Source organism: Gracilinanus agilis, chromosome 1 (genome assembly GCF_016433145.1).
Source record: "Gracilinanus agilis isolate LMUSP501 chromosome 1, AgileGrace, whole genome shotgun sequence".
Taxonomy (NCBI): Eukaryota; Metazoa; Chordata; class Mammalia; order Didelphimorphia; family Didelphidae; genus Gracilinanus; species Gracilinanus agilis.
The window spans coordinates 58,975,284-58,993,287 of record NC_058130.1 but is presented as its reverse complement, the minus strand read 5'-3'; the positions used below and the strand labels follow the sequence as shown (position 1 = coordinate 58,993,287).

The 18,004-nt window shown below is 38.7% G+C and overlaps 1 protein-coding gene across 1 annotated transcript in view; it reads left to right on the top strand.

The window, feature by feature from the left end:
* The window catches only part of C1H3orf20 (chromosome 1 C3orf20 homolog), an 83,346-nt gene that overhangs the window by 32,093 nt on the left and 33,249 nt on the right, over positions 1-18,004 (top strand). The window contains exons 9-13 of the mRNA XM_044676072.1: positions 593-745; positions 3,930-4,050; positions 4,754-4,885; positions 13,956-14,076; positions 17,123-17,354. Of these exons, the coding sequence (XP_044532007.1) occupies positions 593-745; positions 3,930-4,050; positions 4,754-4,885; positions 13,956-14,076; positions 17,123-17,354 (759 nt within the window). The remainder of the gene's footprint in view (positions 1-592; positions 746-3,929; positions 4,051-4,753; positions 4,886-13,955; positions 14,077-17,122; positions 17,355-18,004) is intronic.

Sequence of the window (18,004 nt, the reverse complement as noted above, 5' to 3'; positions counted from 1 at the left end):
CTAATCATTACCAGTTCCTTAAAATAATCTTGCCCACCCTCCTTGGTTTATAAATGAGGAAACTGAGGTCTGGAGAGATTCCATTATTTACCCAAGGTCACATAACTAGTTTATTGTAGAACTCAGATTTGAAATTATATCTCTTTTTCCCCAATGTTTCTGGAGCAGAGATATAAGCATTTATTAAGTGTACTATGTTCCAGGCACTGATGTATGTGATTTACAAATATTTCATCTCATATTCACAATGACCCAGGTGATAAGTGCTATTTTTATCACCCACTTTTTATTTTTTAATTTATTTTTATTGTACTTCTATATTGGTCATTGCCAAAAGAGCAACTCTTTCATAACCAAAACCCCCAAATAAAATTGTAAATACATTGATATGAAAGATGACTCCAACAGTTCTGTCTCTGGAGGTGGATAGCATTCCCTGTCATATGTCTTTCAGATTATCCCAGATCTCTGCGTTGCTAGGAGTAGCCAGAACTTTTGACTTGAGGTCTATCAGGCTTTCTTCTGTAGCTCACTGGGTCTCATCAAGAGTCCTGAGAAATATCTCTTTATCTGACTTGACTATCCCCACCAGCTATCCTTCAGGACATGTCGCTGTGAGTCAGATTCCTACATGCTGCAAGGGAAGATATACAACATGCATTTTCAATGATACATCAAACTTCCCCATAATAGGTCTGTTTACTGCTGAAGGCCATGGAAGTGTGAACTATAACCTCAAAAACCGGTGAGTGGATTATTAGATAAAATAATCCTGAGAAAATAATTTCTGAATTTTAAAAAACAAAGCACTCTACTTATATCAAGAACTGTGCTAAATTCTGGGAATACAAACAGAAAAAGATATACAATACATCTTCTCAAGATTTTCTAGTTTGGAAAGATAACACATAATGGAAAATTCAGCTGCTAGCCAGATAGAAGGTTCAGGAGGGGAGCATCATTACACTGAACAGAGCTCTTAAGTTTTTCAAAGTTATCTTTATAAAATTATTACTGTATAAGTTATTCTCCTGATTCTGTTCACTATACTCTGCACCATTTCATATAAATATTCCTAGGTTTCTCAGAAACAATGCCCTTCATTCTTGCTTATATAACAGTATTATTCCCATCACATCTGTATACCATAAGTTCTTCATTCATTCCATAATTGAAGGACACTCCCCCAGTTTCCAATTCTTTGACACTGCAAATTACATTTTTAGAGTTTATTTTGCTTAAAATTAATCCTTCCTTTTAATTCTTCCTCCTCTCTCTTCTCTCTTTTCCCTCCTGTTTCCCTGTTGAGTGAAATGTATTTTGATACCCAACTACATATGTGTTTGTGTTTTCCCTCCTTTGACAAGTTCATATGAGTCTGAGATTCAGCCATTACCCCCCCATACCGCTTCCTCCTTGATTATATAGATTTCTTGCATATCTCAATTATGTAAGATAATTTTACTTAACTTCTTTTCTCTTCTTGTAGTTCCCAGTGAATTCCTCTTCCTCCCTTATTCCATTCTTGATTTAGAATCATAAAAATATAACAGGGCTACTCTCAGATCCTTTGTCTAATTAGACTTTATTAACTCTGATGGTAAGTGTCATAGGGGCACATGTGTGTCATCTCCCCATATTTGGATGTAGCTGTTCATTTGTTTGCCTTTTTCTATTTCTCTTGACTCCTGTGATTGCACTTCAAAGTTTCTGTTCAGCTCTAGTATTTTCATTAGGAATGTTTTGAAATCCTTGATTTCATGAAATTTTATTTTCCTCCTATATGATGATGTCCAGTTTTGTTGGGTTAGTTATTCTTGGGTGTAAGCAATATATATAATTTTCCTTCTGGGATATCATATTCCAAACTCTCTGCTCCTTTATAGTTGTGCCTAGGAAATTATGGGTGATCCTAACTCTCCTTCCTCCATACTTGATCTCTTTCTTTCTGGCTACTTGCAGAATTTTTTTTTCTTTGACCTAAAAACTATCTATAATGCTTTTAGGAGTTTTCATTTGGAGATTTCTTCCAGGAGGTAACTGATGAATTATTTATCTTCTCGTTCTAAAAGAACTTCACAGCTTTCTTTTATTATATTAAAAGCTTTTTACGCCCCCCCCCCTTGGCTTTGAAGTAGTATAATGATCTTTAAATTTGCTTTCCTCAATCTTCCAGATCAATTACTTTTGTTATGAGTTACCTTACATTCTCTCCTCTTTTTAAGCCATTTAGTTTTGTTTTAAAAGTCCCAGTAGTAGGGTAACTCATAGATCAGTGAATAGAGAGTCAGGCCTAGAGACAAGAAATCTTGCATTCAAAATCTGGCCTCAGACACTTCCTTGCTATGTGACCCTGGCCAAGTCATTTAACCCTAATTTCCTAGCCCTTCCCAATCATTCTGTCTTTGAACCAATACTTATATTGATTCTAAGACAGAGGTAAGGGTTTTAGATTTTTTCCAGTAGTATTGAGGTCAATGACTACAATTTGGTTCATTCTAATTTTCAGGGAGTTTGAGCAAGTTCTCTTTACAATTATTTTTTTCCCACAGATCTCATTTCTTTCACATTTTTTACTCTAGTACTCTCATTTCATTTATAAAAATATTTTGAACTCTTTTCCACTCTCACCTTATCTCTTTCAGAAATTCTAATTGAACTTGTTCACAAGAAGCATTTTTTCTTTGAGACTTTTCTTGTAGATGTTTTGGAGCTAGACTCTTCTTCTTGATTTGTGTCTTGAGCATCCCTAGTATTATAATCACTTTTTATGTTAGAATTCTTGTTGTTGTTGTTGTTGTTAATTCATTCTTCCAACTTCCTGACTTAAAATTTTATGTTAGAGCCAGGTTCTAAGAATTTCTGGAAAGAATGTCTGGGATGGCATGGTGTACTCTAGATTTCTGTTACTCTTTTCATGAGGAATTGAATGTTGTGTTATTCCAGGATTTCAAAGACAACTCAGGATGAAACCTGTAAGATTTCAGTACTCCCCAAATGGTCAGACGAAAGACAAAGTCTGAGCCCTCTCTTCTGTTCTGAGTTCTGCAAGTTCTTGACCTGAGTTTGGCTCTAAACAACACATCTATAGGTTTTCCCCGGTTGGAGTTCTAGGAAATTGGTTTTGGACTCAGCTATTATCACCCAGCCAGAAATCTATGCTGATTTAGGGTAACAGAACTTCAGATGACTCATCTATTTTCTGAAATTACTACCCTGGTTATTCTTCAACAGGCTTCAAGCCTTGAAAATAAAGTCAATCTCCCTTTTCTTAGCATGTCTACTATAGCTCAATTGACTACTCCTGGGCATCTTTCTCAAAGGACACAGCAAATAAAAGGTATAAAACACCCTAATATACTTAAGAGAATTGGGGAAGTGTCTCTTTGTCTTGTTTCCCTGATGATTTTTTCCCCTTTTGGTATGGGACTGTAATACAAGAAACCCAGTGGAATTCATATTGTGTGTGGAGATAGAGAGTGAAGGGAAGAGTGGATTTTGCTTTCTTGCCTATAGGTTTCTCAAGATCCCAGGTGATTTAGAGAGAGGAGCAAGTGAATATAGGTTCTAGGACATTTCTACCATAAATGGCTGCCCTATGTTAGAGGACAGACTCAAAGGAAGATGGTGGTGGTATATGGTAAACATGTCCTGGAATCCATCAACCAAGATTGCTCTCTCAATCAACCAAGAAAAATCCCATCTATGTTGTAGTAAAATTTATCAGTATGAGCATCTTTCATGGCCTTTAGCCACGGTACTTGTCCTTCTTTGCCTCTATCTTCCCATTTGTAGATTATGGCAAGAAGAACCTACCTTTCTCTTTCCCCTGCCATTACACACATTTTTCTCTAGAACTTATGAAAGGAAGTCTAGTCAAAAGTTGTATCCTTGCTTCCCTTGGCTCATCCTTGTGTATTTCCTCCCAGCTGTCCATGTATGTTTATGATGAATCATGAAGGAGGGTCTATAAAAGACTCCTCGGGGCATACAGTTCACAAATGGAGTTGGACCTCCAAGAAGCGCACCTTGTTATCATTAGAGTATAAGGTAGGAGACAATCCACCAATTCATAGAATGAAAATATATATTAATGGTTCATGAAATATTAATGGTTGTTTCATGAAATATCAGTTTCTGTCCTTCATACCTTTGCCTATGCTCCTCTTCTCACTTTGAATGCTCTCTCATCTTTGGATGATCCATCCCGAGAGAGAGAGAGAGAGAGAGAGAGAGAGAGAGAGAGAGAGAGAGAGAGAGAGAGAGACCGAGACCGTCCCATTTATTCCAGAAAGACTTCTGGTTTACAGTGAGCTGCCTTTCTCATTATTGGACTCATCAAGCTTCTCATCCCTACACTCACAGAGCATAAACTAGATAATGTCTTGCTTTGTATAACAAGGAACCCATTATAAGAGATTTGAAAGATGATCAGACTTAGAGGACTTAATTTAGGTGATTAAAAATCAGAAGAAAGGTAACAGGGCTCTCTTCCTGGTTTGTTGAGGGGAGGAGAGTTTCTTTATGTTGTTTACCTTGTTAGAATAACAGTGTGATCATTCTGTAGAGCTAAAAGTGTTCTCTGCATTTGGCCAGGAGCCATTTGTAGCCATGTGTCACATAAGACAAAATTCTGCATTTGTCTTTTATATAGAATAGAACAATGGACCTTCTACAAATTTTACCTTATGGTCATGAAAGGATAACCATGCATGATTAAGGCAATAACCCCTTTTTTCCATTTTTTCTGCAGATGAATGAACAAATTAAATTGAGGATATTCGGTCAAGATTGCATAACCCTCACCTTCAGCGACCTGAATGAGACTGTATCTCTAGTCATTTCACCCACGGATTGTCCTCATGGGGTACCCCGTGAGAAGCGGGTAAAACCATAAGATTGAGACTAAGTGGGAACCTTAAAGCTCATCTAGTTTGACCCCCCTACTTTTTTTTGACACAAAATGGAAATGGTCATTCACTCAAGGCCTTTCACAAATGGTAACAATTATTCTTGTCTCCAATTTCATTGGTCACTGTGGGAACCCTTCGACATAGTTGGTAAAGTTCAACACAACTTTCCAAGGGATTACTAAGGACCACACTGGAACCATTAAATTATATTCCCCTGCTCTGCCAAGATATGGATCAAGCATTATCCATATAGGCCTGGAATAAGTCATTCTCTAGCTGGGATCGCATCAGGTTTAACTGGGTGAAATCTAGTTAAAATGAATATAAATGGAAGTCTTGAAGGGAAAAGTCAAAAAAGGATAATATGGCCAAAAGAGGTAAACCACAAGGGTTTGGGGCATTTCTGTCAATTTTTCCTTCACAATATTATGGAGATAGGTTTCTGTTGCTTACGTATCTAGGAGACTAAATTTTTTTTAACATCAATTGACAGAAGCATCACATTCTTCTCTATTATCCTTGATTCCAAGACTAGTCACTACAATAAAAAGGGACAAGTATTCACTTGTGTAGTACAGACTAAGTGCATTTGGAATTTGGAGCTGGGGGAGACTGAGATGACCCTTTATGGAATTAAAAGAAATGCTGCTTTATTTCTGTTTGGACTAAAAGTTGAAATGATCAAAAGATAGCCAATAAAAAGGCTAGGATTGACTTCTTAAGTTTCCAATCTGTTTGAACTCAGAAAATGCTTTTGTGGTTGGTAGTATCATCATCTTTATTGGTGCAATATCATTATCATGAGAGTCATTATTCATAATGCCATAATTATTTTTGCTATAGCACGCTGTGTCTTGTAAAATAGTGTTTCTAATAATAATAATAATTGATATTTCCATAATATATTAAAGATTTATAAAATGCTTTACAAGCATTAGATCATTGAAGCCTGGAAAGCTAAGAATTAGAGTATTGTTTATACCCACTTCACCGAGGAGAAAACCAAGGTTCAGAAAGGTTAAGTGACTTAAAAAGAGCATTGAATCTAGAATTAGAGGATCTAAGTTCCAATCCTCCCTATGACTACTACCATTTTGGTTATGGTAGACTCATTTGTTCCCTTTGAATCACTTCTTCATCTTGAAATTTGAGGTTGTCTAATATGTATAATGGATAGAGCACTAAGCCTGAGACCCTAAAGACTGAGTTAAAATTCTACCTCAGACACATTAGCTATGTAACCCTAGAGAAATCACTTAGCCTCTCAGTGTCAGTCTCCCTATTTGTAAAATCAGGATAACAACAGCACTTACCTCCCAAGTTGTTGTGAGAATCATTGAGATAGTATATGTAAAGTGCTTTGTAAATCTTAAAGTGCTATGTAAATTTTATCCATTATTATATATTATTATGTACAATAACAGAGTTATGAACCCTTTACTCACCTGACTCCATGCACTAATTATGGTATTTCCCAAAGGGTTATTAATCATTGAGCTTTTAAACAAATTTAGAAAATACCAGGGTTCATTAATATTTTCATTTAAAATTGTGGACCCATAGAATTACCAATAGGATTAGTTCAGCCTAACAGACTTCCTCTCAAATTATCTTAGAGAAATTGCATTGTAGAATATTAGAACTAGATGAGATCTTCAAGATTATCTAGTCCAGTTCTTTCATTTCATAGATATTGAAACTGAGATCCAGAAGGGAAAGGAAGTGAGATATCTCGATGGCTTGAATTTTCACTGCTTATATCATTCCTTGAACATAGCCTGAGATAGGGAGATAATATCATAATAAAAAAAATTGGGTCAAGGGGCAGTTAGATGGCTCAGGGCGTAGAATGCCAGGCCTAAAGTTGGGAGGAACTGGGTTCAAATCTTGCCTCAGACACTTCCTAACTGTGTGGCCCTGGGCAGTTGCCTAGCCCTTACCACTCTTCTGCCTTGTATCTATTCTAAGACAGAAGTAAGGTTCTTTCTTTTGCTTTTCTTTTGTTTTTTAAATCAAGCCCAAATCTTATCCACTGACTATGTGACCCTGAGAGTCCCTTAAACTCTTATAGAATTGCTTAAGATCAGGAATTGCAGAAATATTTACTCATCTGTAGTCAATAGTTTTTTCATCATCCTAAGTTTGAATTAAAACAAAATATATTTTTAAAAATGCTTTTAAGGACCTCTAATAAAAAATAGTTACTGAGTTAAGATATGATTTCATTGGGAATAGTAACTGTTAGCAAACACATTGGCCAAGATCAAATATATCAGCTTTCCCTGTTACCACCCATTGTCAACTAGCAGAGACTCTGACATAGAAGGAATAGAATATAGGAGGAACAATAATGGGAGGGAAAGTCTGAGATGTAAGACTAGGAGAGTCAAATGGGTGCCATAGTAAGGCTTATGAAATTACCACAGACCAACAGGATGTTATAATGTCAAGAAGAAGTGGTGAAGATTATAGAATTTCAGCACTGGGTATCTGGTGGACAGCTCCACCTGAGAGTTCCACAGGCATCTCAAACTCAGCATGTCCAAAACGGGACATATTCTCTCCCCTCATCAAGTCCACCCCTTCTGCAAGATTTAATTCAGTTAATTTTAACAAGCATTTATTAAGCACCTACTATATACCAGGGTCTAGAGTAGGAAAACCTGATTTCAAATCTGGCCTTATTAGCAGTATAACCCTGGCCAAATCACTTAATCCTATTTATCTCAGCTTCTTCATCTGGTAAGATTAGACAGAGAAAGAAAAGGCAAACCACTCTATTATCTTTGCCAAGAACACCCCAAATGGAGTCACCATTAATTGGATATAACTGAAATGATAGAACAACCATAACAATATGTACCAGGCCAACATTCTTTTGTTTGTTGCTGGAATGACCTTCCTTCTAGTCACTCTGCTTTGCACCCTTGGAAGAGTAGCATCCTTGACTCTTTGCTCTTAATCACTCACATATCCAATCATTGGCCAATTCTGTACCATTCTTTCTCCACTATATCTCTTACATCTACCTCTGTTCTGTCCAGTCATCAACATTGTTCAGGCCCTTATCACTCCTTACCTAGACTATTATAATAGCCCCCTAGCTGGTCATGTTATACTTCTGGCCTTTGCTTTCTCCAATTAAATCTCCACAAATGTGACAAAATAAACTTTCTACAACACAAGTCTGACTATGTCACTCCCTTGCTCAAGAATATTCAGTGACTCCCTATTGATCCTAGAATAAAATACAAATTTCTTAGCTTGTTATTTAAAGTTCTTCATGGACTGGCTCCAGCCTACCTCTATAGGATGATTCCACATTGTGCTCTTCATGTACTCTAGGTTCCAAACTGGTTTACTTGCTGCCCTTTGAACTAGGCATTATATTTCTTGCCCTTCTATCTGCTGTCACCTAGGGTTGGAATGTACTCTGCCTTCAACTCCACCTCTTAAAATGATTGTCTTTCACCATTCAGTTAAGGTACCACCTCCTAGAGGAAGTCATCTCTAATTCCTCTAGCTATTAGTGTTCTCTTCTTTCTCAAGTTATTTTGGCCAGAGTGTCTAAAACAGTGATGGCAAACTTTTTAGAGATGGTGTGCTGGGCCTCACCCCTAGAACCTGAGCCATAGCCCTCCCCTCCACCAAGTGCTGGGCATGCCCTGCCTCCTTTACCCCCCACAGAGGAGGGAAGAAATGCTCCCCATTGGGCTGCTGGGCAGAGGGCCAGGTGAAGTGAGGAATGTCCTCAGCAAGTGTAGAGAAGGGGAGGGGATTGGCCTGAGTGCTCCACTTCCCTCCACTTCTGCTGCCTGTGAGCTGCTCACCTTACCCACTGTGCACTCCCTTTGGGTTGCTAAGGCAGAGGGGTGGGTGATGTGAAAAAATGTCATCAAGCATGGTGGAGAGGGGGAAGGGAGCAGCTCCACCCAAGTCCCTCTGCCTTTCTAGTAATGAACTCTGGGGGCAAGGGGTGGCCACATGTCCACAGAGAGTGCTCTGCATGCCATCTTTGGCACCCATGCCATAGGTTCACCATCACTGGTCTAAAATGCCTTAGTGCAATTTTAAGCTATTAAATAAAAGTCAGGATTTGCACTAAGACTTTTGGGACACCTTGTATTTACTTACCTGTGTCTATGTTGTCATAGTTACCACCCAAACAGTAGAATGTAAATTCCCTGATATCTTGCACATATTAGGTACTTGATAAATGCTAGCTAAATTGAATTACATTGATTTATAGATTGGAAGGATCTTACAGTTTATCTAGTCCCAAACCCTGGTTTTATAGATATTCAACCTAAGGCCAAAGGAAGTGAAGTGAATTGATTAAGGTCACATAGATAGAATAACAGGATAATAAACTAGAAAACACTTCATGTGCCATCTTATTAAAATTATTCATTTTGTGGGCAGTTAGGTGGCTCAGTGACCTGAGAACCAGGCTCAGAGACAGGAAATCCTCAGTTCAAGTCTGGCCTCAGACACTTTCTAGCTGTGTGGCCCTGGGCAAATCATTTAACTCCCATTGCCATTCTTCTGCCTTAGAACCAACTGGTTATAATACAGAAGGCAAAGATTAAAAATAAATTGGTCATTTTACAAATGAGAAAACTGAGGCCCCAGAGAGATCAAGTAACTTGCTCAAGGTCAATCATAAGTGGCAGAGCTAAGATATGAATCCAAGACCTATAACTCCAAATCTAGTACAAGAAAGGGTAGTATGGTAAGTTGAAAGAAGATAGAAGATAGCATGAGGAATTGTGACACACTAAAGGAAAACTTTACCTACTCCCCAATTTTATATTGATCCCTACTTGAATCAACTAATTTAAAAGTTGGCATGATAAATACACCTGAAAAGAAAAGCACTTGGTATACTGGCTTTGGATTTCCCATCACTGTGCCCAACTCAGAGCATCCAATCCATTTTCCTTTACTTGCCTGCTCTCTCATCTTCAGACTGGGGCTTATGACCTGTCAGCAAAAGCAAATATTGCTTGAAAGGGAGCAGATGAGAAATAGGCTGCCTTCCTCCCTTTTTTCCCCTTTAAAAACTCTGTCACAGGGAATCTTGTTAAATATCCTCCCCAGGTACCCATTGCCCAGTGAAGGCCAACCCAGTTGAAGCAACAGTGAAAACTGCCTTAAAAGCAAGCACAGCTTTAAAGGTCCCATAGCCTGGTTCTCCGCTAAATATTTATATGCAGCTGTGCTTTGGAAACTAGGCAGCTCGTCAATTTAAATGTTTTATTGGCCCAAAGATAGGCAGTATGGGCTGTCCTATTGATGGATTTTCTGGGTTTTTTCCTATTAATTGGTACATCCTTTCAATTGTGGGATAGATTGCAGTTCTAAGACTATCTTTATCTCAGAGCTTATGGTTTTCTTGCATTCAGGAAAACTGTTTAAGCAAAGAAGGCTCTCATGTCTAACGGAGGGGGCATAAACCCAAGTAGGTAATGTTTCGTCAGCATTGTAACCAGTAGGGGATATTGGATGTGATGACTTGTAAGACCCCTTTCAACAATAAGACTATATTGTTGTTTGATAAAGGTCTTTCCAGGCTATTTGGTGTAGATTTTACTCTACCCTCCCCTTTCTAAGATTTATTTATTCTGTCTTCCTTCACATCTTTCAAAGGAAGGTCGCATCACCACTTCTCAGGAATATTGTAGAGAGATTCTTATTCAGGCATAGGTTGGAGTAGATAGTCCCCAAAGCCTCTTCCAATTCTAACATTCTATGTTTTCTTTTCTTGTTCTTCCCTTTATTGAAGCAGTGTGATGTGATGGATAGAATACTAGAATAGGAGTCAAGAACCCATGACTTCAAACAAGTTTTGTTTTGTCTCATGGAGGGGGAGCTGGAGCCTCTGAAAGTTAAGTAGTGGTTTCTGCCCCAAAGAGCAATAATGTGGACCCACAGGTGTCGTGAAGAGAAGGATGATCCAGTTAAGCGTCAAAGAAAAAATGAAAAGAGTGACTTTATCATTTGGCAACTTTCTGCCAACCAGTAGCCAAGCAGCTATTTGTCAACTTGGAATTACTATAGACATTTGTGATCTAATGGGGGTATGTGTTTGAGACATGATGAACCTTCCAAGACTTTACAAACCTGGTCTCTACTATTAGCTTCTGGCAGTTTATGTGGGGACAAATAATATTGCCAGAAGGGATGTAGAACACATGGGTAGCACTTATAAAGTCCTGGCCAAGAAATTGAAAACCTTAGGTGGTATTTCCATTACTTCTGCTGATGCAAAATGAGAGAGATAGAGAGACCAAGAGGCAGAGAGACAGAGACAGTCAGAGATACAGGGAGAGACAGAGACAGAGAGATGGAGGAGGGAGACAAAGAGAGACAGAGAGATGCAGATTTGGATATCAAAAGCAGAATCCATAATGATGAGAGGATTAATTATGCCCACCACCTGACAGAGAGAGAATGAATTCCAGATGCAAACTGAGACATATGTTTTTAGATGCAGGCAATACAGGACTTTATTTTGCTCTTCTATGCACATATATTATAAGAGTTTGTGTTTTTTTTCCTTTCACATTGAGCTTGCTAATTGAAAAAAAGCAAAAAAAGTGAGTGGGAAAACATGATGGAAAGCACTTTGGTAAAGATCAATGGAAGGAGAAATAAAAGTCATATTGTCAGAGTATACTACAGACCATCTGAACAAAAGGAGAAAATAAATGGGTAATTGGGGAAACCTCACAAGCCTGGCTCAGGGGCACAATATGGTATTGATGAGGAACTTCATTTTCTGAACACTTTCTGAAATATTCTCTGCTAAAAGTAGAATAGCTAATGATGATGATGCCTTATGCTAATTTCAATGTTTATAAGGTTGAAGAGAGGATAAAAAGAACTCTTTCTAGACTTGATTCTGACCAACAAGAGGAAGCTGATGCTGAAATGGAAATGATGAGCCCTTTGGGAGGTTACCATTGAATACTGAAATTTGTGACAATGGCAATGAAAGCCAGGAAATGTCTAAATTTCAGAGGAGCAGACTCCAAAAGATTTAGAACATGTATAATTTCATAAGACTTGAATTTCTACAGGAAAAGTCAACCTGGGAAGGGATCAATGTGGATGCACAAGGTACATATCAACCAACTTAGTTTTTTAAAGATATTTCTAGAAAATGGAAACTAGGTCAGGAAGTGGAAGAGGAATGCAAAAATTTGAGAGTGTTGTAAGAGGTGTCAGGATGAGATAGTGTTCTGGTTTTAGAAAAAAAAAAGGTAAGTTGATTCTACAAAAACTATAGGCTAGTGCAGTGATGGGCAAACCACAGCCCGTGGGCCAGATGCCACCTCCTGAAATATTCTATCTGGCCTCACGACATTATTCCTAATCTGACAAATACAATGAGTAGAATACAATACAATGAAACTTCTAAAGAGTTGCCTTAGAAACAGACTGACAGATGAGCATTTCCTTTCCTTTGGCCCCCTTTTTAAAAAGTTTGCCCATCACTGGGCTAGTGAATTTGGCTCTGAATCCTGGATTCTAGACGACATCAAAGGGATGGTTAGTAAGCATATAGGAAATGGAGCAGTAGACACAAGAAGTCAACATAGATTTCTCAAGTGCAGATCATGCCTTTTTTGTGTGTGTGGTTACTAAACTGGAAAATGCTATAAATTTCAGTCAAGTATTTGACAGATTTTTGTCATGCTATCCTTGTAGACAAGATGGAAAGATAGGATCTAGATGGCCTAGATTCCAAAGGGATATGGCTATAGAATGATATCAATTTAGGAGGAAATCTTTATTCAAGAGTGCAAGGGACAATCGCTCATCTTCCAATACATAGTTTAAAATTCAACTAGTTATTCTTGTAGAAAATATTGAATATCTACACATGTGAGATACCATGCTAAGTGCTATAAAATATTCAAACCTCCATATTTACATATCTTAAATTCTTCTGGTCTTCTATAATTAAGTCATTTTTTTCCAGAATAGGCTATTATTCTATAGAATTCTGAGAAGATTTATCCACTTAGCAGTGTCAAGGATCCACTGAGGAGTGCAACTATGGCCTGAATTCAGGGATTGTCCCTGGAACCTAGCCTCATGGCTAACATCATGGTTTAAGGGAAAGAAACCAGCTGAACTGGAAATGAATCAATATGTCAATTTATAGTAAGACCTGCAAAGGAGAGAGTATGCTACAGTGAAAAAATCAATAATAATAAGCCTTTATCAGATGCCTACTATGTGCCAAGTATTGAGGATATAAAGACAAAAGTAAAATTGTTCCTGGGCTTGAGTCCCCTCATCTACAAAATAAGAAAGTTGGAATATTGACCTCTAAGGTGCCTTCCAGCTCAAAATCTTTTTGGCTCAAATATTTCACTTCTAGGACTATTATTATGGGGGGAGAAGGGTAAAGATCTCTCTCTACCCAAATAGTCATAGCAGCATTATTCATAATAGCAAAATAAAACAAAATTTTAAAAGAAAAACTGGCAAAGAGGTGATATGCCCAACAATCAGTCAGTTATGCAGAGTGAATAAATTTTTTGCCAGCATGTGTTTACTTACCCATTTATCAATAAAGTATAAGATCCTTGAAGGCAGGAACTATCACTTTTTAATAAAACTCTTACCTTCTCTCTTAGAATTAATATTAAGTATTGGTTCCAAAGTGGAAGAGCAGTAAGGACTAGGCAATGGAGGTCAAGTGACTTGCCCTGGGTCACATAGCTAATTATTTTTTAAATAAAATTTATGTTTTTCTTAAACCCTTATCTTCAATTCTTAAAAGCAGTACGATGTATTGGTTCCAAGGCATAAGAACAGTAAGGGGTAGGAAATGGGTAGTAAGTGACTTGCCCACTCAGATAGGAAGTGTCTAAGGTCAGATTTGAACCCAGGACCTCCCATTTCCAAGCCTAGCTCTCTATCCACTGAGTGACCTAGCTGCCACAATAGCTCAAATTTTTTACAGATATAGATGAGATGTTGTTCATGGTTAACAATGACTGCATTTCCCCCTCTTGGTCTTTCAAGTATTCTTTTAGAAGCTCAACTGAAGAGAGAACATCCAAGATGATCCGAGCACTGGTTGAAATTAAGAAGAGATTTCAGAAGACAGTAACTCAATTTATGAATTCTGTTTTACTGTTAGCAGGTAAACATCAGGGGACCAGAAGGGTGAGAAAATCTGACAGAGAGGTCTTTTGATCCTGAGATACTCCTTTCCCCATGGCTTTTCTGCACTTTGTAAAATGCACATTAACTTTTAACTATGTGGTTTTTGTTTGTTTTTTGAAACCCTTACCTTCTGTCTTAGAATCAATACTGTATATTGGTTCCAAAGCAGAAGAGTGGTAAGGACTAGGCAATGGGGGTTAAGTGACTTGCCCAGGATCACACAGCTAGGAAGTATCTAAGGCTAGATTTGAACCCAAGACCTACTGTCTCTAGGCCTGGCTCTCAATCTGCTGAGCCACCCAGCTGCCCCCAACTTTTATCTATGTTGACCAATTCTTACTTTTCCATCTCCAAAATCCATCCATGTTCATCTCTAATACCGGCTTCAATGTTCTTATCCCCTTTTAGTTCATAATCACTTCTGAGACTTCTAGGGTCACCCCTCCACACCCCTATACAATCAGGGAAGCCTTGATAACCAGGAAAGTAGACAGTTCCTTTATATGGTGTGAGCTGGAAGATGATAGAGTTTCCCTTACTCCAAATATGTTCCATAGACTTATATCTTACATGATTCACATAAAATCGTAGAGTGAAATCTGAAAGGCATCTTAGATACCATCTAGTCAACTCCTTAATTTTACAGAAAAGGAAATTGAGATTCAAAACGAAGAGACTTGGCCAAAAACACACTGATAGTAAACATTAAAGTGGGATTTGAACCCAAGTCCTCTAATTCCAAATTCACTTCTTTTCCCTACATTGGAGCCTTACAGTCTATAATTAAGCTCCATTTCCGAGGCTCTTGGCAGCTTTGGAGTCTCACAGGGTACCTAAGAAAAACTGAAATGTTCCTGTAAGAAGGGAAACACCTGAAAACGTCATTAGCTCTTGTTCACTTGGGGTTTTTTGAGAAGAATGGAAAGGAAGGAGCAGTGAACCAATTGAGATCATTATCTGTACCTAGAAAAGGAGGAAGAATTAGAATTGTTGAAGTACTAGGAATTCTAGGATAGAAATGGAGATGGGTTTACTGAAAGGGGAGGAGAGGGGAAATTGCCCACAGACCTCTTTGACAATTGTCCAGGCCCCCATAGCTCATTTGTGAACACAGCTTGCATTGCCATCCATCAGTTCTATATTCCCAACACAAAAACGGCAATATCTCCATTCTCCCTTAGCATTGTGACAGATCATAAAGATGAAGAAGGACCATAGATTTGGGGTTGGAAAGGATTTCTGAGGTCATTGGATCCAACTTTCTCATTTTACAGCTGAACAGACTATAGACCATAGAGGTTAAATGACTTGCCCAAGGTCACATAGGTTGGAAATGATAGAACCAAGATTTGAACATACATCACCAGGCTCCAACTTTCTTTCCACTAGAAATAGTTCTTTCACGAGTCTACTAACTCCGCTCTGGAGAAAGTCTCTACCTCTAGATTGAGAGCCTTTAAATTGCTGCAGACCTCATCCTTCCCCCTTCAGAAGAATCCCTAGAATCTTCAGTCAATAAGTATTCTTTGAGCATCCTCCCCATGCAAAGCTTCCAATGATAGTTTCCATTTTTATAGAGCTTTATGATTTCCAAGCACTTTACATACTTTATCTCCTTTGAGTTGCACAGCAAGATCATGAGGTGGGTACTATTATTATCCTCATTTTACAGATGAGGAAACAGTCTCAGATGAGTGCAATGATCTACCCAGGTCACGCAGCTTGTAAGTGCCAAAGTGGCCAATTAGCTTATAACTTGTGTCCATTGCTTTTAATATACCTCCCACTGCAAGCCCCAAAGTGCCATGGTCCCAGTAATATCTCAAAGCAATAGGATTTTAATTGGCTTTCCTCCATTCAATCATTTCTCTATTACATCTTTCAAGTGACTGACTGTGTGGTTGTCCTAATGTTAGACAGCATGTTGAAATGGAAAGAGGACAGAACTTAGAGCCAGAATGACCTGGGTTCAAGTCTCACCTCTGATGAATGATCCTAAGTAATTCTTGTAATCTCTCTGCATTATGAGTCCTCTGTGTGTCAGCATCCTCATCTCTAAAACAAGGGGCATGAACTAGATGGCCTCTGAGTTCCCTTCCAGCTCTCCTGCGCCCTATGATACTTCATGAAAATTTCCCTTATTTCCCCTAGTCAGAGATGATAGCTTTCTGCCCTGAATTCCCAGAACACTTTGTTTCACCACCACCCATTCCCATTAGTAATCATTGACAGACTTGGGCAAATGATAATAATAACTAAATCCTAAAACACTTTAAGGTTTGCAAAGTGCTTTACATTGTCTCACAGCAAACCTGTGAGGCAAGTGTTGCTAATATCTCCATTTTACAGGTGAGGAAACTGAGGTTTAGAGGAGTTAATTTAATAGATTCACATGACTAGTAAGACTCCAAATCTAGCAGTCTCCCCACTGCTTCACCTAGATGTCTAGATGTCTCTTATGCATCTACTCCATATACTATTGTGTAATTTATATACACGTCTCTCATCCTACCCAATCCACCCACCATTAAAGTGTAAAATCCTTGAGTATAGGAATCCTGTTTGATTGATCTTGTTATCCCTTCAGGCCTTGTACATGGCAGGTACTCACCAGTCATTTGCTGAATGGATGGAGGGACAAATGGATAAACAGGATTAATAATATGAGATGAAATCATCTTAAGTACCTATGAGTGTTTCTAGGCTTATTGAATGATAGGAGCTCAGAGGAGGGTGAGAAGAACATGATCTATATAGTTTTGATGGATGTCTCGGCAAAACTGGAGCTTGACTTAAAGAGGGACTCAGTCTCAGCCTTAAAGGGAATGGTAGAAACGAGAAAGGCACAAAAGGAGCTAGAGAATCCTCTCAGCCGTGGAAAGCTTCAAGAGCAAAGCAATAATGGACGGAGCCAGGCTGAGTGGAATGCTGGGTTTAGTCAGGAGAGTGGTGGGACATAAGTCAGAGACAGCCTGAAGGGACCCTGACTTAGGATGACATTCTTTGTTGGGATCTCCTCACAGGTCTCCTCACAATAGACTATCCACTGAAGGATGAAATAGAACTCGGCCGTTTCAGGAAGAAATCGCCATCCCATATACAGTGGATTCAGAAGTCGGCTTCGGAATCCCTGTCCCACACTCATTCAACAGTACATACCTCTTCGGCAGACTCATTCCGAGATGACTCTTCATCAGGAATCCTGAGCACTCTTCAGAGGAAATCTATCAGATCTCTCTCCAGAGGCCCAGCCAGGTGAGTTTAGCCTTGCACTTGCCCCTGAAATCCCATCCATAAACTCCAGGTCTGACCATTTGCAGAAACCCATCCAGAGCCATTTACAAACTGGTCATGTCATGGAGCTCAGTCTTGCGAATACTCACCTGCAGCTTTATACTGAATTCTAGAGATTTTATTTATTTATTTGGAGAAAATCCACATTTTAGCCAGGACATTCTGTGCTCCTATAGTGGGAATGTTCAGGGCTGCCCCACTGGCCAGTCTCACCATCTTTTTAGCTCCTATCATTCTTGAAGACCAGAAAGACTCACTGGCACTTAGAACTATTTTGCCTCATATTATAATGAGTTAATTTTGTCTGCCCACCCATTCAGCAAACAGCTGTTGAATACTCACCATGTAAAAGACCTGAGGAAGATACCGAGATCAATAAAGCAGGGTCCCCACCTTATAATTTTGCTTCCTCTTATTGGTTCTACTTATCCATCTATCCATTAATAAACTGCAAAGTGTCCAGAGAAGGCTTGCCAGGTTGGTGAAGGACCTTGAGATCATGTCATGGGAGGATCAGTTCAAGAAAATAGAAATAAATGTTTGGCCTGAAAAGGGAAGATTTGTGGGTAGGGGTTGGGGGTGGGGCTTAAGGAGGAGGGAATGATAAGTAT